Source organism: Rhinatrema bivittatum, chromosome 14 (assembly GCF_901001135.1).
Source record: "Rhinatrema bivittatum chromosome 14, aRhiBiv1.1, whole genome shotgun sequence".
NCBI classification, from domain to species: Eukaryota; Metazoa; Chordata; class Amphibia; order Gymnophiona; family Rhinatrematidae; genus Rhinatrema; species Rhinatrema bivittatum.
In genome coordinates, this window is record NC_042628.1 from 2,210,574 (window position 1) to 2,233,123 (window position 22,550).

At 45.8% G+C, this 22,550-nt stretch overlaps 2 protein-coding genes across 3 annotated transcripts in view; one reads left to right on the forward strand and one right to left on the reverse strand.

Moving 5' to 3' along the window:
* The window catches only part of E4F1 (E4F transcription factor 1), a 40,184-nt gene extending 27,338 nt beyond the window's left edge, over positions 1-12,846 (reverse strand). For both annotated transcript variants that reach the window (XM_029576248.1, XM_029576247.1), the window contains exons 1-2: positions 12,651-12,846; positions 10,510-10,652 (exon numbers count right to left, since the gene is read on the reverse strand). In XM_029576248.1, coding sequence (XP_029432108.1) covers positions 10,510-10,652; positions 12,651-12,774 — 267 coding nt within the window. In that variant the 5' untranslated portion in view covers positions 12,775-12,846. The remainder of the gene's footprint in view (positions 1-10,509; positions 10,653-12,650) is intronic.
* Positions 12,847-15,149: 2,303 nt separating this feature from the next.
* PGP (phosphoglycolate phosphatase) lies at positions 15,150-22,527 on the forward strand. The gene is made up of 2 exons (XM_029576275.1): positions 15,150-15,808; positions 21,304-22,527. Exons 1-2 carry the CDS (start codon positions 15,214-15,216, stop codon positions 21,627-21,629), a joined length of 921 nt encoding a protein of 306 aa, XP_029432135.1. The 5' UTR covers positions 15,150-15,213; the 3' UTR covers positions 21,630-22,527.
* Positions 22,528-22,550: the final 23 nt, after the last annotated feature.

Below are 22,550 nucleotides of genomic sequence, written 5' to 3' on the forward strand. Positions count from 1 at the left end.
TACAAAATGTAACAGACCACTCCCTCCTCATGAACTGGAGTTAGTGACGCTGTAACATCCTGGAAACAAAAAAAACTCTATTCCAGAGTAGCAGGAAGACAGCACAGAGAACTGCTAACAACTCCGCATTAAATACAGCAGAAAATGAGCAGGTGACTCTCCCCCTTATCATCATGGGTGGTCTCTGGACTGATCTGTGCTACTACAGGAACGAAAATTAGCAGGTAAGAACCAATTTTCCTTTCCAGTACGTACCCAGATCAGTCCAGACTCCTGGGATGAACCTAAGCCCACTAACCTGGGTGGGACCTGAAGAGTCCTGCTCGCACAACGCCCTCACAAAAACATGCAGCAGCTGGAGCCCCAACATCCAAGCGACAGTACCTGGTGAAAGTGTGATGCGACTTCCAAGTCGCTGCCCTGCAAATCTCCTGCGGGGATACCTGCTGGGCCTCAGCCCGAGAGGCTGCCTGTGCACATGTCGAATGAGCCCACAAACCTTCAGGTCAAGCCGATTGCCCGTTTGAGGCAATGCACAATGGTAGCTTTAGAGGCTTGACGCCCCCTTCTTTGGATCATTCCAGAGAATGAAAAGGTGATTCGAAATACAAAAATCATTAGCGACTTTCAAATACTGTAACAATGCATGCCAGACATCCAATAAGTCTCAGCTCTCTTGCATGAGGAGTGGAGGAATCCAAGTTTGGAAAGGCCAGTAGTTCCACAGTCTGATTAACATGGCACCCCGATATCACCTTTGGCAAAAAGGAGGGCACAGATACACCCCCGCCTCTGAAATCTGCAAGCCTGAAGCCTCGGAAGTCCCCTTGCTGAAAAAATGGCCACCAGAACAACCACCTTAAGCGTTAAATCCTCAGTGGTTCAAACGGCGCTGCACACAACCCAGTAAACACCAGGTTAAGATTCCAAGCTGGACATCTCTTCCGCCCTGGACTTATGTCATCTGTTGAGCTGACAGGGAATACCCCTGTACCTTACCACAGAGACAGCTCAAAGCTGTTACCTGAACCATCAGAGTTTAAAGCCAGACCTTTGACCAAACCCTCCTGAAGAAAGGTCAAACTATGCGACACTGCAGCTTTCAACACCTGAACACCCTTGGCCATACCCCAGGGCTCAAAGACTTTCCAAACTCGCTCATAAGATAGAGATGTGGAGATCCGCCTAGCCTGCAGCAAGGTGGTGATAATCATTTCAGGATAACCCCTCCACCTTTGCAGTTTCCTCTCAAAAGTCAGGCTGCAAGTCAAAAGGAAACAACCTGGCCAGAAAATATGGGGCCCTGGTGGACAGGATTCGCCAGATGGCTGAACCTCAGGGGCCCATCTATAGCCATGTTTACGAGATCTGTGAACCAAGGGCAGCGCAGCCACTCTAGAGCCATCAGAATATTTCCCGGATGCCTCGCTATCCGCCATATCGCCTTGCCCAACAGTAGCATGCTGAAAGGCCACAGCAGAACCAGAGCATCAATGCCCTCCGCACATGCTCTCTTCATTGGCTGAACAACCAAGGCGTTTTTGCGTTCTTTCTGGTCACCATTAGATCCATATGAGGTGAGCCCCATCTCCTGCGAATGAGAGACATTGCTACCTCTGACAGCTCCCACTCTCCGAGGTCCAATGCCTCGCGACTCAGGAAGTCTGCCTGCACACTGTCCACCCTAAAAATGTGTGTCACCGCTATTCTCTCCAAGTGCTGTTCCACCCAGAGGACAACGGTCATTGTGGTGGCATCACCACCCGCCTCCTGGTTCCACATTGTTGGTTAATATAAGCCACTGTTGTCACATTGTCCGAAAGAACCCTCAGACAACCTCGCAGCCATGGCAGAAAGGCAAACAAAGCAAATCACACCACTCTCGTCTCTAACCAATAGACCAAGAAGCCTCTCTTTCTTCAACCACTGGCCCTGCGCCGCCTGATCCTGACACCTGCTCCCCAGCCCGGAAGGTTGGCATCAGTAGTGACAACCACCCAATCCAGAACTTCCAATGGTACCCCACATTCCAGACTGGACCAAAGCAGCCACAAGGCAAGACTGTCCCTGCCTTCCCCCTTGAGTGGAATATGAAACTCCCGACAACGGATTCCATTGGGAGAGAAGTGCCCTCTGAAGAGGCCGCATATTTTTATTTTATTTATTTAGTTTTATATACCGGCAACCGTTTGCACATCGTGCCGGTTTACAGATAACTTACAACCAAGGATATATAGGCAAAGCCTTTACAAGGAACAGTTTGTAACATAAATGCAGTAACATGGCAAATAACTAGATAAATAAGTAGGGAAGGGTGGATGTAGACAAGACAAAGGGGGGGGAGGGGAAGGGTGAAAGTGGAAACATAAGGAAAAGATATGTACAGGGGTTCAGGGAACAATAAAAATGTACACATATTATATACAAAGGTTGGTTTTTTGTTTTTTTTTTTTTTTTAGGTTTGTAGTTCCTTGGAGGGGGTGGGTGTCTGGTGTAGGTCCTGAAGGGGGGTATTGGTGAGAAGTGGTGGTCGGGTTAGGGTGTTAGTAGGAGAAGATAATGATTGGGGGTATGCTTGGAGGAAGAGCCAGGTTTTGAGTTTCTTTTTGAAAGTGGGTGTGGAGGTTTCGGTGCGAAGGTCAAGAGGCATAGAGTTCCACAGGGAAGGGCCTGCAAGAGAGAGGGCCCTATTGGTGGTGGAGATGAGTCTTGTGGATTTTATAGAAGGGGGAATAAGGGTTCCACGGAGAGAGGAGCGGGTGGGTCTTGTGGAGATGCGAGGGAGGAAAGGTGGGTTTAGCCAGTTGTAATGTTCGTTAGTAATACTTTTGTGGATGAGGGTAAGGGTCTTGTAAATAATTCGTGAGTGAATGGGAAGCCAATGGAGATTAATGAGGGTGGGGGTAATATGGTCTTTCTTATCGACATTAGTGAGGATGCGTGCAGTGGCGTTTTGAAGGAGTTGTAGAGGTTTGATGTGGGTAGCAGGGAGACCAAGTAGGAGTGCATTACAGTAATCAGTTTTTGAGAAGATTATAGATTATAGAGTGTGCTGAATCAAACCCTCAGATACTGCAGAGACAGAGGAAACGAGATGGCTCTTTGGAAAATTCAGTCAGCCTAACGACTGTAATCAACACAGCACCTTTTGACACGACTGCCAATAGAGATCTTCCAACTTTGCCCTTATGAGCTAGTTGTCTAGTTAGGGATGCATCAACATCCCTTCCCCTCTTAATGCTGCCGCCACCACCACCATCACCTTGGTGAACATATGTGGCACCGTTGCTAGACCGAAGGGAAGGGCTCAGAACTGAAGATGTTCTCCAAGTATCATGAACCATAGAAACCTCTGGTGTTCCTGTCTGATACCTATGTGCCTTTGACAGGTCTAGAGACCTGAAATATTCTCTATGCACCACCACAATGACCGTCTCCATGCGGAACTCTGAGGGCCACATGTATTCTCTTTAAATCCAGAATGAGCCAAAACAACCCCTCTTTCTTTGGCACTACAAAATATATGGAATACTTCCCTGTTTGCTGCTCCTCTAATGGGACTGGCACTTTGGCTCCCAGTTGCTTTAATCAAGCCACTGTCCCTCAAACCACTACTTGCTTTGCAAGGGGACACTACAAAGGCTTCCCTGATGGGACAAACAAAATCTAAAGCGTAGCCATCTCTTACCATCTCGAGGACCGACTGGTCTGTGGTAATCTTGACCCACTCCTCGAAAAAGAGCAATAAACGCCCTCCAACAGCCGGAACAGAGGAAAGGGCCAGCCTTGCTTTAATGCGAGGACTTGGTTCTTCCTGTACTGGTACCGGAGTTGTCCTGGAAGGGCCTTCTGCCCCCTGAAAGGATTGCCCCCAGGGCCTGCTGCTGTGGACCTCCAGAACTCTTGGACTGACGAAACCTCCTGTTGTCCCAAAAACTAGCCCCAAATGCGCATTCTTCCTGCTCTTAGGCTTATCCTCCGGCAACTTGTGCACCTTGAACTCCCCCAGATGCTTCATTATCTGCTCCAAGTCTTTGCCAAACAGCAGCTTTACCCAAAAGGAAGTGCTCCAAGCTGGAACTGGGACCAAGCGTCCGCCGACCAGTTTCATAACCACAGCAAACGCCTAGTGGACACTGCTGATGACAAATCAGGAAGAAGTCCTGATAAGTTCATAGAAGGCATCAGCTCCATAAGCCACTGCCGCCTCAAGACTGTCAGCCTCCTGCACCGCAACTCCCTCTGAATCTTGCGACTCTTGCAACTTCTGGATCCAACATAGATATGCTCTTTGCACCAGACTGCTGCACACCGCGGCCCTTATGGCCAAAGGTGAAACCTCAAAAGATCCTCTTTAGAAGTTGGAGCTTCTTCTTCCTATCTTGTACATCCCTTAAAGCAGCCGAGCCCACTACCAAAATGTTTTCTTGGTGACCGCTGACAATGAAGCATCCAATCTTGGGAAGAGCCACCTCCTCCAAGGTGGTTTCTGGCAAAGGATAAAGCTTAGCCATAGCTCTGCCAACTCTCATCCCAGATTCCAAAGTATCCTACTCCCTCACTGACTTATGAAAGGGGAATGCATTTGCTGGTCCCCTCAGGCCATCCAGCACCGGATCTGATCGCGTCACCTTGATTCCTAGGTCCTGAAGAGCCTGCGGAATCAACGGCCAGAGCCCCTTCAGCCGTGGGAACCTCCTCCGGATCCCTGGCCAGGTCCAGTGCCTCCTGCAGCGAATCCACCCCGAGACTTCCCCTGGAGACCTTGTCAGATCCACGGAGCCATCTGTTTCCCCCGCTTAAGAGGACCGGACTTTTCCTGTGATTTAGATCCCCCCATGGATCGAGTCCAGGAGCTACCATGCCCCTCTGATGCTTTCCTGGCCAAGAAGGCCTGGCATATCAGGAGAATAAATGCCAAAGAAAAGACCTGGGAATCATCCAAAGCCTGGTCCTGAGAAACTCCAACATCCTCAGCACCATCATCTAGAGGGAAATCTTGTGTAGGGCAGAGAGTTCATAGAGAAACAGATATAGTACCTGTGTTTAAACAGGAACAAAACGGTTAAATGCTTAATGCAAGGCAATGTCTGTCTTTGAAGCTGCTGTGAGTTTTTGTTTACAGTAATTAGTGCTGATTTCCTGTTTGTTTTTGTAAGCTCTGTGAAAACCAGGTGGCAGAGAACCCCATGCTATGCAAAGTAGGCATTGCATCACTTTTTTAAATGTTTTCTATTATTGTGAACAAAGGGCCCAGGAGAGTGACAACGTTTTCATACTTCTGTGATCATATACATACATAGTTGGAAAAAAAGAATAAACCAGAGGGGTTAAAGATGGTGATTCCAGGAAATGGAATTAGAAAGGGGGGGATGCCAGACAGGAAAAGGAGGCACATCACCACCAATAAGAGGGGAAGACTAGCAGAGATAAGGACAGGGTGCTAGCCCAGCCTGCATAAAAGAATGGAAGCCTAAGCACTTCCCGTGCAGTTACTTCACCTGCCTAGAGATTGTCCGCAGCCATCGCCTCCTAGGGAAGTAATTTGCCACAGAGTGTACATAGCTCAGCTTAGCTCTCTATTTCCATTTGTATTTTATATTATGTTCTATTGAAATCTAGTTTATTATTGCTAGAAGAAATATATCATCTTATTATAGCGAAGAGAAAAATATAACCACTTTTTGCTTATAAATGACCCTCTGAGTATTATTGCTATTTTTATAGGAAACAGGGGAAGGGTAGATAAATGCATGATCAGTTCTCATAATCTGACATTTAGTGTTTCCTAGCGTGTAGCCAGATGGACTCAGGACCAATGGGTTATGCTCCCCTGCCAGCAGATGGAGTCAGGTTTCAAAGCTGCCGTCACCCTAGGTGCACCCTTTTCTTAGCCCTTCAGTATCTCTCAGACTCCAGCAGATGCAGACTTGCTTTCCCTATGGGGATCACTGTACCTTTTAAATTGGAGAAAGATCGAGCCCTGCTCTCCTGCAGTGATACCTAAAGGTCCCTTCCCCCAATTGAGAATTCCTGCGGTGATTTCGGAGATCCCACACAGGAGTGCCTCTGTGCGGGAGCCGGTTCCCGGCGTGGACTTTGCTGCTCAAGCAGCTGAAAGGCAGCGGGTGCAGGAAGCCAAGTGCGGCAGTGACGGGCAAAGCCTTCTGCCCCCGCAGCCGATCTCTGTTCTCAGCCAGTAAGCGCTGAGCCCAGGTAAGTTAAAAAAAAAAAAGATTTCCCAATCCAGTGATGATTGGAGGGATCTCCAGTAGGTTTCCTCTGGTCTCTGTGCTTGGCGCATTGTACTGATATTGTTCCTGCTCCCATGGGGGTAAGCGGAACTGGGCCTCCGATCGGCGGGGGCTAGGCCCCGCTTTAGGCCTACCGCACGATCGACGTCATCGGCGCCATCTTGCAGGCATCTGTGACCTCCTACATACGGCCCTATGTAAGAGGTCGGTACATGCGCAGTGTGCATGTCAGCACATACTCATGTGCACATTGTAAGCGCATACAGGAAAAGCTGAGTGCAAGGACTGAGCACGAGCCTTGCCGCACCCCATCTAGGTGCTCTAAATATAATCTTTTTAAGCGTGAGCCGATTAGAACGCACAGATACTGCTGCCAATGGCGCCGGCAACCAAGAAACCTAAGCAGCTTGCTTGTCATATTAGGGCTTCACAGCCTGACCTAAATTCCAGCTTGTATGAGCACTGTGAGGAAGCCCAAGGAGATTTTACTTCCTCGGACTTTGCTAAGCCCGGCTCCTCCCATTCAGAAGATGGGTTAGCCAGAGCTTTATCTGTAAGTGCCCCGAACCTGAGTACCCCCAGGACTGGGGTCATCCGTGGGAGAGGGAACTTCAGAGACACCTACCCCAGTACCTCCTGGGCTAGGCATCGACCCGGCTGCCTTCTCTTGGCTGGAATTTTTCCAGGGCGTGTAAGCCTTCGTACAGGCACAGTCTGCTACCTCTCTTGCCCCTGTCCGGACGGAACCTCAGCCGGTAAGCCCTCTCTCTCCCAGTCCTATCGGCATGCCTCTCCTCACTAAGGTTATCCCTGGCAGGGACCCGGATGACATGGAGGAGGATACAGCAACTTCCCAGCACCAACAAATAAAGAGCCTTAACTTTTTTTTTTTTTTGCAACTTTACAAATTCAGCAAACCCAGGGAAGAAGACATCATAATCATAAAATACTTCCCTGCTTCTTCCGGGCTTGAGCACACAGGATCTCCAGCAGGTCACCACGCTGCCTCGTGCAGGTTGAGAGATATGGACAGAGCTAAGAAGGGTCACCAACCCCCTACTCAATCAGGGAGGATAATCTACTGGAAATCATTTGCTCCTCTCTCTTTCCTGTTATTAACCTTTTTTCTTTTCAGACTGAACATTTTACATCTACTGGAGACATAAAAATATTGCAGGTGGCACGGTGGTTATATAGCAGTGTCAGTAAAACTTTATCTATATCCCTCTGCTGGCAGGGGTACAAAACCCAGGAGTCTGGACTGATCTGGGTACATACTGGAACATTTAATTTAAAACAATAATTTGAAATCTCTGAAATCACAAATTACTATTATGGACTTCCCAAGATGAACTATCACGAGTCAAAACAAAGTCAACCAACTCTTGATCAGCAGGGTTCATCTTCAAATTGAAAGACCATAAAAACTTTAAGAGACAAGATTTTTACACACTTTATGGAAAATCTAGAAGGCTGCTGAAAAAAAGACAAAACCAAAATGTATTCATCTAAAAACTGAAAGAAAACAAAAATTATTAATTTCTCCCACTAGGACACACAGAAAGTGGTGGAAGAACTACATACACCATTGGAAACAACCCTACAATGGTTCTCCTCGTACCTATCACAAAGATCCTACCAAGTGCTACTCAATGATTCCCTCTCAAAGAAAATCAATCTAAACACTGGAGTTCCCCAAGGATCCGCTCTTTAACATCTATCTGCTTCCATTATGCCACTTCCTATCAAACCTCAATCTGACCCACTTCATCTATGCTGATGATATTCAAATATTAATCCCAATAAAAAAATCACTAAAGAAACATACAAATTAACAGCAACTTACCTAAACAATATAAAGGAAATTCTAACCAACTTAAAACTCATCCTCAACTTCGACAAGACTGAATTGATATTATTAGACAGAAGGAACAACTCTCCTCAGATACCACCACTCAACCTAATGAACCAAAATTCAGTCACATCTCCGGTCAATCATACCCGCAATCTCAGAGTAATAATTGACAAGGAACTTTCTTTCAAAAACCATATCACAACAAAAATCAAAGACTGATATCATAAACCTCTTACACTCCGTTATTTAAAACCTTTTCCTTCCAACAATGACTTCAGATCAGTCCTTCAATTACTAATTTTCTCCAACATAGATTACTATAACTCACTCCTTTTCAACTTACCTTTAAACACCATTCGCCTACTCCTGATCCTGCAGAACGCAGCTGCAAGAATCCTCACTGGATCCAAAAAGCACGACCACATTACTCCAACACTTATCTCATTACACTGGCTACCAATAAGATTCAGGATTCAATACAAAGTACTATCCATCCTTCATAAAGTTATATATGAAAAACAAGAAAATTGGCTAAGCCCCTCTATAAAACTGCATACCCCAAACAGATCAGATCAGCAAACCAGGGACTTCTAAAACACCACCTACACGTTCCAAGCAACTCACCTCAACCCAAAAGAGAGCAATCTCCCTAGGTAGCCCAGAACTCTGGAACTCCCTCCTTACTGAACTCAGAAAAAACTAAAAACCTTCAAAAAAGATCTTAAAACATGGTTGTTCAAGAAAGCATACCAACTCACCCAATGAACACCACCCTCTACTCCAATCTGAAGAATAAATGAATAAATGAACTTATCCCAACTATGGACTATAACTAAGAAGTGAAACGTAAAACTGAACAGTAACTAACTTGCATATGATACCCCCATGTTTAATAACAGTTTGAACCTTTTTTGCAACCCTGTTTATCCCCTTAACCTTGTATTTTGTAAACCGTAATGATGGCGTTATTCTGACGAAACCGAATGACGGTATATAAAACTGGACAAATAAATCAATCAATCACTAACCCTTGCAGAGAACATTAAACTAAAAGCCTGATTCACCAAGGTGTTTTCCCATAGATACAGAATGGGAGAAATGCCTTAGTGAATCAGGTCCTAAGGTCTTGTTCACTTTTTGGATGTCAAAAGATTCTGATATACTCTCTTCATGGTTACAAGGTGCTAATGCCAATACCCTATCAAAAACAGCAGCTGCAAAGTCAGCAATTTGTGATAAAGGACACAGCATGTTCCTTCTCCCAAGGAGCAACTGCAAATAAGAACAAATCAAATCAACCATAAAATGAGCATGAACTGAGGTCTCATTTTCGGGCACTGCAATGAACTCTGCATTTCTTCTCATCAACCAAAAGGTTTTGCCATACTGTGCTTATGGCACAATCCTTTTAAATAGCAATTGAAAACATCAGTGCCATTTCAATTTCTAGTTACGGTATTTCCTCCTACATTAAGAGATTCCTAGATGACGCCCTGCCTAGAGTTTCACTTCCAGTAAAACCTGAATCTTAGGCCATTCTTGAACAGTAAAAATAAAAACAGAAAACCAACTGTTTTCTTTCAGGTTTTAAAGTAAAGTAATCATTGAAAATTCTTCTAAGGATTTTTGTTTTTTTTTTTTAATTGTGCACAAACTGCAGATTATATAACTAAAGGCAGGAATTTTCCAAGGCAATCCTAGTGATATTTATTAAGTGTTCTTATATTCCACAAAATCCAAAACATTTGTTTAATACATGTGCAGTGAATAAATAAGCACAACAGGACTCCTGGGATCCAGCATGGTCTTAACATATATAATGTAAGTGAATTCCACAGTAAATGTTTGGCAGATACACTAATAGCCCAATTCATTATAGGTTGTCTGGAAAATAGCTTAGTGAATGAGGACCTAAGAACCAGATTCACATTTAATGGGACAATAATCAGAAATTTTTTCACAGGTCTGAATTTTCAAAGGGAAAATACAGGATATTTTCCTTTGAAAAGTTGCTTGCAAGCCTGGCAAGCTACCAGTGGGATTTCAAAATTACCCTCTATATATTTAGTCACACTACTAGCAGATTTGGCTTCTAGGCTCTATTGAACATCTCTTGATTGAATAGTTCAAACTAAATCAGGACAAACTGAAGGTAATTTTCAAAAGGATTTACATGCTTAAACTGGGTTTTACACAGGTAAATGGGCTTTTGAAAATTGCTATTGAATTGTCAACAGGTTTTACATGCATAAGTTCACTTTACGCACATAGATGGGCTTTTGAAAATTATCTGCTACTTATATATACACAAATCTTTTTGAAAAGTATCCCTGCTGTCTTTAGTTCAATGTTAGCTTGATTACAGCACAGTCTGAAAGGGTCACAAGTCACCATTTGTACCTCATGACAAAGCAAAGTGGCAGAAGGGATATTCCCAGATTCCTGAACTCGCCGACAGAGCTTTTGTATCTTGTGTTGGACAAACTCTTCCAGGTTCGTGAACTCTGCCTGACAACGGCCACATTTGTGTACATCGTCCTCATCTGCAATGGGAGATTGTAGAAATGAAAACGAAAACATAGAACAAAGTCTCTAGGGCCCTTTTAGAAGAGATTTGCATCCTTACACTATCAAATTTAACAAACACTTCAGGCAGAGGAGAATGGCATCAATCTTACTGCACGGTCATCTCTAGAAGCAGGGAGAATATCCATAAAGTTGAAAGAACGTAAGATGGAAAACTACCAACAAAACTACATACTTATTGGTTAACGCCTAAAAACAGAAACCTTAACACCTATAAAACAGCTGTGATGCAAAAAGTACAATGAAATAGGTGTTTACTAGAGTGGAGAATTAGCTTAGAGGTTAGAGCAGCAAGCTACGAACCAGGGATCAAATTCCAGTGCTGCTGGTTGTGATCTTGGGCAAATCACTTTACCTTCTGTTGCCTCAAGTACAAACAGATTGTGAGCCCTCTGGGGATAGGAAAATACATACAGTACCTGAATATAACCTGTTCGAAGTGCCAAAAAGCAGAATATAAACAGATTAAAAAATAAGAGACAACCACCACCTACTACTCCTTTAACCCTCCTCTTGGCTTGAATTGGCCACTCTGTTTTTGTGCCTTTCCCATGCTGACTCCTCAGCTACTTAAGTTTTAGCAGCCGATGAGTCTCCATTACATTCTGCTTCCTTCTTCCATCAGCTTCAATGTGCACCTGTTCCCAAGGACAAGCCTCAGAACTGGTGATAAGAGGGCAGAATGAGCAAAGCTGGAGAACTTGAGAGGGGTACGGACAGGGAGAAAATTGAAGACAGGTTGGTGAACAGAGACTGATGAGGCAAGGAGGAAGAGAGTGATAGGTGGTAAGCCATGTGTTGCTGTTTGGTTACTGGGGGGAATGCAATTATTGTTTTGTTATAACAGTATATTTGTTAAGGAAGAGCATTGTTTTTGATTCATGCCAGAAAAGTTACCCAGCAATAGTACCCGTGCTGCAAGAACATGTTTTTGTATCCGCAAAGAACCCCTAATTAGCCAGAAAGTAAAACAGCTAAGATTACAAGGTCTAGATGTATTACAAATGCAAATATTTACTACAACCAAAAGGCAGGCAGTACAGCTGCTGCAGCCTCCAGAAGAAGCTAATCCAGCCTGAACACTCACCCACCAGGCATACCTGCTCACTCACCAGGCATACCTGCTCACCCACCAGGCATACCTGCTCACCCACCAGGCATACCTGCTCACCCACCAGGCATACCTGCTCACTCACCAGGCATACCTGCTCACCCACCAGGCATACCTGCTCACCCACCAGGCATACCTGCTCACTCACCAGGCATACCTGCTCACCCACCAGGCATACCTGCTCACCCACCAGGCATACCTGCTCACTCACCAGGCATACCTGCTCACCCACCAGGCATACCTGCTCACCCACCAGGCATACCTGCTCACCCACCAGGCATACCTGCTCACCCACCAGGCATACCTGCTCACTCACCAGGCATACCTGGGAACTTTTGAGCTGTTGATTAGCAGAAGGAATGGGATGTGTACCAGCTTTCTCTCGTCCAGCTCCCCTCCCCCATACCCTTTTCTCTTTGCAGGTATGATGCCAGCAGTCTTCCTCTCTCCCTAACACCAGCACTCTCTCTGCTCCCTGACTTGTGCGCTCTCCCTCCGCCTCAGTCCCAAGCCTCACAGCTGCAGACTGAGCTGTGCCTGTGGCAGCCCCTCGAAGCTGCCTGCAGTGTCTGCTCCGGACTGGGCCCCCTCCTCCCGCTCCCTGCAGGCTTTACTGAGGAAGGGGCGTGGCAGGATCGCAAATGGAGAGGCCCCGCCACCCAGCAATTGATGCAAACTCCCTGAATCTCCGGAGAGCTCCCCTGGGCTGCGCTCGGGCAGTACAAAGCCCGGCTGCTGAGCTCCGGTGGCAGAGGGAGGCCGGGCCAGAGACGGTTACCCCCACCTCAGATCCCCCGCTAAAGCGGTCACCTCCCCCTGGGCTGGACCCTGCGGACGCCCTTACCGTCGCCGCTGAGGAGGCCCACAGGCTGCGCTAGGCCGCGGAAGCCTCGGGCTGGCAGTGAGCTGAGACCCAGCGCGCCACCCTGCGCCGCCGCCGCTGCCGTAAGGTTGGTTCCCGCGTTCATCGCCAGCCAGACGCGCCTCTCCCCTGTCGCAACGCGCTGCAGGAAAAATGGCGGATTTACGACCGTGTCGTCATAACAACGAACCGTTCCAACAGGGGAAGGAAGGCACCGTGGGTCATGTGATTGGGGAGAGCCGTGGCGGCCATCTTTGATTTGGGCAGCCTGCGCTCTTCTCTATCGGAAGATGGACGGTTGCCCGCTTTTCAGAACAGATAGTACAGGGTTCTGGGATTTATAATGCAACTTCTCTACTGTAAGAAAAATGCTTTGGTCGCCAAAAATATCTAAATGACAAAACATTTCATTTTCAAAAGGATTTGCCCTGAGAAAAGTTGTTTTTGAAACTGAAGCAGTGTGAAGGAATTATAAGTTTTGGTGTATCTGCACATGTTTAGCACATTTGAAGTGTTTTGTAGGTCTCGGAGTCCTTGCAGAATTTTGCGTACAGTTTTTCTATGTCTCTTGTTGAATGCACAAAATAAAGTGCATTGTTAAGCTTACTCACTACAAAACCTCAACCGTTTTCCAGAGAGTTACACCTGCTGGAATGTATGCACATGTATGCTTTCCAGATTCCTCTCGCCCTCTCTTCTCGTCTTCCCTTTACAAAGTTTTGGATTACAGTAAATGAATGCTTAGATAGTGGTGCTGAGCAGATTTGAAATGAGACATTGATCATAGTGGATGAATTCTGAATGTTGGTTGACTACCCTCTTGGTATAAACATATGTTAGGCTGGTAAAACTGGATAGTGAAAATTCTGCTTTCAGCAGCGCTATGTCTCTCAAATTGTTTAAAATGATCTTTAACTACAAAAAAGAACATTTTTTAGGAAATCTGATCTGAAGATGGTGAAGCAATGTGACAGGGCGATAGCTAAAGCCAGAAGAATGCTGGGCTGCATAAAGAGAGGAATAACCAGGAAGAAAAAGGAGGTGATAATCTCCTTGTACAGGTCCTTGGTGAGGCCTCACTTGGAGTACTGTGTTCACAGCTGGAGACTGTGTTGCGCTCGCTTGCGGGGCAGCCTGCGAGCGGCTCCACTTACCAGCCCGACACCGCTGGTGAAGCCGTGGCCCAAGTGCTGCTGACTCCTGCTGCCATGCGGTGGGGAGCTGCCGCCTCTCCATCTCAATGCAGCCTGGAGGTAGCTCCAGTGCTGCTGTGCCGCCACTCCCATGAGGCACTAAACCGCCAATGCCTCCAGCTATCTTTGCAGCTGGGAGCCGCCGCTGCCACTGTCATTCTTTGCAGCTGAGGCTGCCAACGCTGCTTCTACGCGGTTGGAATGCTGCTGACGTCTTCCTGCACCCGTCTTCCTAGGCACACACGCAGGCCTCACTTCTCAATTTAAAGGGCCCATGACGGGAGAAGCCCCGTGGCCCCAGCTAATGTCGCCCTGCCTCGTAATGTCTTCAGCCCTATAAAAGGGCTTCACCACCGCTTCCTCAGGGCCTTTGCAAGGGATCTTCATGGTTGTCCATGGCTGTTCTTCCTGCAAGGTCTTCTGTGGTCATTCTCCTGTCTTGATGGTGTTCATGGTCTTCGTTGGATGTTCCTGGTCTTCCTGTTCCATGATCCTGGTCGCCTTGTTCTTCGTGGGAGCTTCTCCATGTTGTATGTGCCATGTTCCTTGTCTTTTGTCAGTGCCAAGTCATTGTTTAAGTCATGCCATTATATGTATGTCATGTTGTAAACCATGATCTTTATTTGGAATGAGGGTATATAAAATAACTAACTCACTAACTAACTGTTCAGCTCGGAGAAGGGACGGCTAAGGAGGGATGTGATATAGGTGTACAAAATCATGAAAAGACTTGAAATGGTTACTAACTTTCGGATAATACAAGGACTAGGGAGCACTTCATGAAGTTAGCAAGTAGCACATTTAAAACAAAATGGCGAAAATTCTTTTTCACTCAACGCACAATTAAGCTCTGGAATTGATTGCCAGAGGATGTGGTTAAGATAGTTAGTGTAGCTGGGTTTGGATGCGCTAATCCCTATTTTGCATCGGGGGTCCAATCGCGTGTTGAACTGTAGGCTGGCCAGAGACTGAATTGGGGAGGGCAGCACAGGGTAGCAAAAAAGCTAGCACTGGCCCTGTTCACACTGAAGAAGAATTTTATAGCCAGGATCTTAGAGTGACAGTATTAAAAGGTATGCCCTCTAAGAAATATATTACAAGAACAGTAAGGAGACCTATGAATCCCCTCCCCCCACTCGAGCAGCCGGTCCGGTTACTGCTCCTTTAAGAGGAAGCCGGCTCGTGCTGGACAGAAGGTCAGTTGGCTTTCGAGGAAACTTGCTGGTTTGCAGTGGCAGCCAATCCGTTGAGACCTTCTTGATGATCTACCAATCACCTTGGGGAGCAGGGGGTGGTGGTGTTGGAAAGCGGAAGTTGGCGCGGGAGTCCGAGGAGAGTTGGAGGTCGGCGGCATGGCCGCGCCTCGGTGCTTGCCCCTGGCCGGGCCGCAGGCCGTCCACCTCCTGGCCTCGGTGGACACGCTGCTCTTCGACTGCGACGGGGTGATCTGGCGCGGGGAGCAGGCCGTGCCGGGGGCCTCGGAGGTGCTGGCGGCGCTGCGGCGCGCCGGGAAGCGCGTCTTCTTCCTCACCAACAACAGCACCAAGACGCGCGCCATGTACGCGGCCAAGCTGCGCCGCCTGGGCCTGGGCTCGGCCGAGAGCGAGGTCTTCGGCACGGCCTACTGCACGGCGCTGTACCTGCGCAAGGTGGCCCAGCTCCAGGGCAAGGTGTATCTGATCGGGGGCCAGGCCCTGAGCCAGGAGCTGCAGGAGGCCGGCATCGCGCACCTGGGCCCCGGCCCGGACCCGGTGCTGGGCGGCACGAGCGACTGGGCCGCCGCGGCCCTGGATCCCGACGTCCGGGCCGTGGTCGTGGGTTTCGATGAGCACTTCAGCTACATGAAGTTAACCAAGGCTCTGGGCTACCTGCAGGACCCCACCTGCCTCTTCCTGGCCACCAACACCGACACCAGGCTGCCCCTGGAAGGAGGCAAAGCTATCCCAGGTAGGACCCAGGGCCAAGGCGTGACGGGACGCAAAAGGACAAAACCAGAACTGGGGTCCAGCTGGCTGAAGTAGCAAGGGTTCTGGCTATCCACAGTCACCCTTCATGATTGCTCTTAAGAGAGCGGATTGTTTATTCCAGCTGTTGTGATCCATAGGAAAACAGGACTTGATCACGCCTTGAAGAAGCAAGGTTAACAAGAGACTTTTGTAGTAAGTAGAGAGAATAGGGCACACACAGTTCATAAGCCCTTAAATGTATATTCTATGACTTGTCCCAGAGGACAGAAGCAAGCTTATATCTACAGGATAGGGGAAGCCGATCTATTAAGGGTTTCTCTAGTTTTGGGCAGGTGGGTAAAGCTCATAATTGGGTCCAGTGGTGTCCCTAAACTCAAACATATTTGGCAGATGAACAGGATTTGACCTTGTATTCCAGGAGCTCAGGCCTTTATTCTTCAGTACACTAAACACCTAGCGCTGAAGTTTTCACTGTAAAAACATAAACCATGCCATACTGCATCAAACCAAGCATCCTGTTTGGATCTAAGTCACAAATACTTGTCAGGATCCCAAAAAATAAGTATTACTACTTCTAAAATGCTACTTGACTGTGCCGTGTTGTACAAAAACAGGAGTCCTTATTCAGTAGAGTTTACAATCTAATCAGGGAAAAAACACTTTTTGGGAATTTCGTTTAAGTCACTGGTTAAAAATACAACTGTAAAGTTAAGATTCAAAAGTAGTCTCAAAAAGGTGATTTTTAGATGTGATTTAAAGAAAGCACGAGGGGACATGACTACCAGCTCAGGAAATCTGTTCCAAGCATATGATGCAGCCACACGAAAAGCACCAAATTGGGATTTAGCAGGAGAGGAGCATAGTAGTTTCCCTAAGGAGTGGAGTGTGAGAGGAGAGGTAGTGATGAACTGCAGAGTGAAGTCTCTTGAAGATGAGTAAGAAGAGCTTGAACTGTATGTGGGAATGAATAATGAGTAAATGTAGTGACTCAGAGGGTTATAGGGGTATAGTGATTGTGAAAGATAAGTCAGCAACTGAATTTTGGCTAGATCTTAGTGGAGAGAGGTGTCTTGGTTGCAATAATCTAAGTAGGAGGTGATGAGAGATTGGATAAAGGTTCTGGTTGTGTGATCAGAAAGGAAGGGATGGGTTTTGGTGATAGAGGGAAAGAAATGGCAGAGTTTAGCAGAGTTTTGGATATAAGGAGAGAGGAGTTGAAGAGGACTCCAAGGTTACAGGCTGAGGGGACTGGGAGGATTACAGTGATAGCCACAGAAAGAGTAAGGAGGCAGATAAGGAGCTGGGTCTTGGCCATGTTGAGTTTGAGGTAGTGGTACATTTAGGCGGCAATATTAAACAAGCAGACTGAGATCTGGGACTGCATTCCTGTAAATCCTGTAAATACTGATATGTTCCTTGTACCTTTCTCAGCTGCTGTCTTTCCTCCTTTACCTCTCTCCCCCCTCTCCCCCCCTCTCCCCCCCCCCTCTTTTCGCTCCTGCTCCACTCCCCCACTCCCTGTTTTTTGTAATTTCCTCCTTTCTCAAGTTTATTGTAAACCGGCGTGATGTGCTTGCACGAACACCGGTATATTAAAAGCTGTTAAATGAATGAATGAATGAATGACATTTGTGGAGCAAAGGTGTAAATCTGGGACCATCAAGCACAATGATGGTATTGAATGCCATGCGAGGAAATCAGACCATCAAGGGAATTAGTATACAGCGAGAAGAGGGGCCCGGGACAGCACCCAGAGGCACACCAAATGATAGTGGGATGGCAGTAGAGGAAGCACTAAAAATGCTGTGGGAGAAGTAGGAAGAGAACCAAGACAGGACAGAGTTCTAAGGAGTAGGTGATGATTAACAGTGTCAAAAGCAGCTGACAGGTCAAGGAGGATAAGGACTGAGAAAGGCCTTTGATTTTAACCATAAACAGGTCATTGGAGACTTTGGCAAGGGCTGTTTCTGTGGAATGTAGAGGGTGAAAAACCACACCGGAGAGGATCAAGAATGACTTGAGATTGAAGAATTTGTAAACTGTTTGCGATGGTATATAACTTAGCGATGGTATAGAAAAGTTTTTAAATAAACAAAAAAGAATGGTGGTGAACACATGTTCGAAGAAGTTTGGAAGCAAAAGGGAGGAGGGAGATTGGAAAATAGTTGGCAGGACAGGTTGGGTTTTTTGAGGAGTGATGTGATCTCAGTATGTTTGAAGGCAGCAGGAACACAAAGTGGAAAATGATAGATTGAGGATGTGAGAGATGGAAGGGAGAACTGCAGTGGGAATGGAGTCAGAGGAACAAGTAGTGAGTTTGGAGGAGGGTGGAAGATGGACTGTCTCCTCCACTGTGACTTCAGAAAAGGTGGAGAGCAGGGGAAGGGCAGAAGAAAGAAGCGGGGCAGAGGGTGGTAGAGGTGACCTGGTTGAGAACTAAAAACTAATTTTGTGAATCTTGTCATTGAAGTAGTCAGTCATAGTCTGGGGGGGGGGGGGCAGGGAGGGAAGCAAAAGAAGTTTGAGGAGGGAATGGATTGTGGTAAATAGATGGCGAGCATTGAATGTGAGTAGTAGTCTTGCTTGGCAAGTGCAATAGCAGACTGGAAGGAGGTCCGCCTGGGATTTTAGCCAGACACGTTCTGCAGGGCACAAAAAGGTAGGAAGCGAATTCTAGAGGGGAGCCAAGGCTGGGGTTTGCATGCCTTAGAGGACAGGTAAGGGGAGAGGGGCAAGAGGGTGCATACAATGGAGGAAAGGAGAGGATCCAAACCAGGGATAAGTAGTGACTTGCCCAAGCTGACCTAGCTAAAATAAGAATATATCCTAATGCCTCTGTATCGCTCCATGGCGCGACCTCACCTTGAGTATTGGGTGCAGTTCTGGTCACCACATCTCAAGAAAGATAGAGCAGAATTAGAAAAGGTGCAGAGAAGGGCAACCAAAATGATAAAGGGGATGGAACAGCTCCCCTATGAGGAAAGGCTAAAGAGGTTAGGACTCTTCAGCTTGGAGAAAAGACACAGAGGAAATATGATAGAGGTCTATAAAATCATAAGCAGGTGGAACAGTTATTTACCCTTTCCAATAGGACTAGGACTAGAGAATACTTCACGAAGCTAATAAGTAGCACATTTAAAACAAATCAGAGCAACTACACAAACACATTTGTTGCCAGAGGATGTGGTGAAAGTTAGAAAGGATTGAATAAGCTTCTGGAAGAAAAGTCCATGAGCCATTGTTTTCCATTCCATTCTTGTCCATGATGACTCCAACATCCTTTTTCTGAATGGTGACGTCTAATATGGAACCTAAGGTTGCGTAACTAAAAGCGTGGATTACTTTTTCCTGTGGACATCACTCTGCACTTATCCATGTTCCATTTTGTGTGCCATTTAAACATTCAGTCCTGTCTTACAAAATAACTGGCTTGCCTCTTGCCTTTATGCTGCCTTCTCATTCCCTGATTATCTTTCTATTGTCTGTAAAGATATTTTATTCCTTTTTTACTATTTTGAAATTCCAGAATCTCCCTTCCAATCCACACCTTGCTCTTTAACAGTAATTCAATTATTTTATACTGGATTTATACAGGATACTAGAAGTGGTTCGTAGTACATATAGTAAATTACTCTAGGAAGGAAGTTACGTAATTGATTTGCTGCACTGCCATGAATCCTCTGGAGTGCATCCCCAGAAGCTGCCTATGCCCAGCGCAGATGTGCACATGTGGCAGATTGAAGTAACAAAAAGGGAAAACTAATTACACAAATTTAAAAAATATGCTCACTATATAATTTTATCTTGTCTCTTATAGTTTGTACATTTATTTTTTATTATTTTGTATTTGAATTTCAACAAAATGTTTGAAGGAATAAGTAAACTGCATGAGCAAGCCAGTCAGCGTCTCTCCTCCATTCAGGAGTGCGCTCGGTCTTCTCAATCACTTGCAGTTACTTAAAAGTACAGTTAACTAAAAAAAAAATTCAAACGGGAGCCCTGAGGGTCCTCATTTTCAGAAGTGACAGAGAGTAATGATGTGAACGCAACATTGATAGGTTGCTCAACTTTACTGCATGCAAGAGCCAGAACTGCTTGTTTGAAGGTCACTGTGGCGGTAGACACTATGACATTTTGTTATTTTTGGCTCCTGATGAAGCTTATTGTAGCGAAACTTCGGCCGTAGTAGAGCCTGATGTCATAGTTGCAATACAGTCTATGAGTTTCACTTTCAAATTTTGCAACACTGTCCATTTTGCATTCAAGCCAGTATCTATCTAATCGCCTTTAATAAGGATTTTTTTTTTTTTAGTTAACTGTACTTTTAAGTAACTGCAAGTGATTGAGAAGACCGAGCGCGCTCTCCGTATCTGTTCCATGAGGACAAAATACCAGAGTTGCTGGTGGCAAAAAATGTATTCTTAAACCCAGGAGAGCTCAATTCCCCATCATCCCTTCAGCACTCTAACAGATTAATGAACTGCAGTCATGTAGAAAGCAGAAATGCTGTAGAGGTGTCAATCGTCTGTACAGGTTTAATGTCAGAGCCATATGCAGTTTTATGTACGAAGAAAAACTAGGACATATCAAATCCCTAACAAATCTTATTCTCAAAATGTGAAACAGCTGCAGTCCAGTCTCGGGACAACTTCCTCAACATGATCCATTCTATCTCCGATTCCCCTGCTAAAACAATCTCACTGAGATGTAGTATGAAACCCTTTTGTGTACTAGCAGATATAGTTTTAAGTACATGCGTCCATTTTTCATTTGAAAAGATTTACTTGTTCATTTTTGCTAATTCTGCTAGCATTGTGGGTTCTGTGCACACAGCACTTTCTAAATATTTCAACTCCGAGCTGTGGTGTTCTGTTTTGGATATGGTTGAGCTTTATAAAATTCTTCAAGCATCTCCAGTGCTAAATCTAAAGCTCTGATTTTGGCTCTGGTGCTGTACAGTGTATTGTAGAGTACAGAAGTCGGCAGTCACAGAGGGCCGCACAGCCAGTTCCATTCTCAGGATATCCATAATGAGTATGCACAAGACATATCTGCATACAGACATGCAGATACTCCATGCATAATTCATTAGCGATATTCAGAAAATGCGACGGTTTGGGAAGTCTTGCTGTTCCGTAGCCCTGGTAGGGGATGGTTACGGTTCCCAATATGTAACGGGTAGGAATGTCTCACTCTTCCATGCAGGTCTACTTCTGCCCATTGTGTACTGAATGGGCCACACCTGGCAACTAACATGTGCATGAGAGCTAGTATTCTGGGTTTTTTTTACTGCTTGTAATAATTTTTTTATTTATTTAATATTAGTCTTAGTTGCATTGAGATTTTGATGTCATGTGATCAGTAAATAATAGTGGGGTCTGTTCACTTTTTTGTGTTAAATTGCATTATGTGCTATGCCTACATTTGTAAGATACAGCACTAGGTTAATGCAGTGCTTTGCTACTCTGCTTGCAGGCACTGGCTGTCTAGTGAGAGCAGTAGAGACGGCAGCTCATCGCCAGGCGGAAGTCATCGGCAAGCCCAGTCGCTTCCTATACGAATGTTTGGCCAGCGAGAACAATGTGAATCCTGCCCGCACTGTGATGGTGGGTGACCGGCTCGACACGGACATTCTCATGGGCTTCAGCTGTGGCCTTAAAACCGTCTTGACACTCACTGGTTTCTCTAGTCTGGAGGAGGCAAAGTCCCACGAGAGCAGTGACTGTCCTGCGAAGAGGAGTATGGTCCCTGATTACTATGTGGAGAGCATCGCTGACCTTCTCCCAGCTCTCCAGGCTTAGTCATTCAGAGCTGCTGCATCCCTGCTGGACCCATCGCACTGTTACCCCTGCAGAAAAGCCGTTTGTGTGTTACTCTGTAGCTTTCCTGCCCTATGATGGCGCGCACTGTGCTGGAGAGTAGCAAGCATGAATTAATGCAGATCTTTGTATGATCAAATATCAGGGCAACACTGCAGTTAGGAAGGAGCACAGCTGAATCCTTCCCCAGAAAGTTTCATGTACAGCTCAGAGCTCCAAGCTAAACATGTTCTTTATCTGAGTGGCTAATTAAAATTTAAATATCTTATGTCTGGTTCACATGTACATGAGTATAAGAAGGGGTCCTGTTTGCTCAGTTAATGTGGATAATTTCGGGTAAGTGACTATCTTCCTGGAACAAGCATTTGTTACTGGAATTAAACAGTTGTCTTTATTTATTTAAAATATTTGTATACCGCAAATCAAAACTTCTGTGCGGTTTAACATAACCTACATAATAGACTCATAAATCAATGACAGTAACAAATAAATTATAACTAAAAATCATGTTAACAAAAATAAGAAATAAAAAGTAATACTACTTAAATTTTATGCTACTCCATATACTGGTAGCCCATTTTTTGCCAGCTGTTGTATGTTTCCAGCCAGTCAGCTTGCTCTGTGTCCATGAAGGCCTTAAGATGTTTTGTGAACTTCAATAAAGATATTTCTTCCTTTAGCAGGAGGGGGGCAGTTCCCTAGTAATGGGCCCTGTACATAAAACAGCTTTTCTCTCGTCTCCCGAGATGAATGATTTTTGGAGAAGGTACTGTCAGTAGGAGTTGACTTGAGGATCTCAGGCTATGAGATAGGTGGTATAATTTCAAAGCTGCATTAAAGCTAGGGGGAGCAATTTTATTAATGCCCTTACACACGAGCATGATGGTTTTAAAAATAATTCTC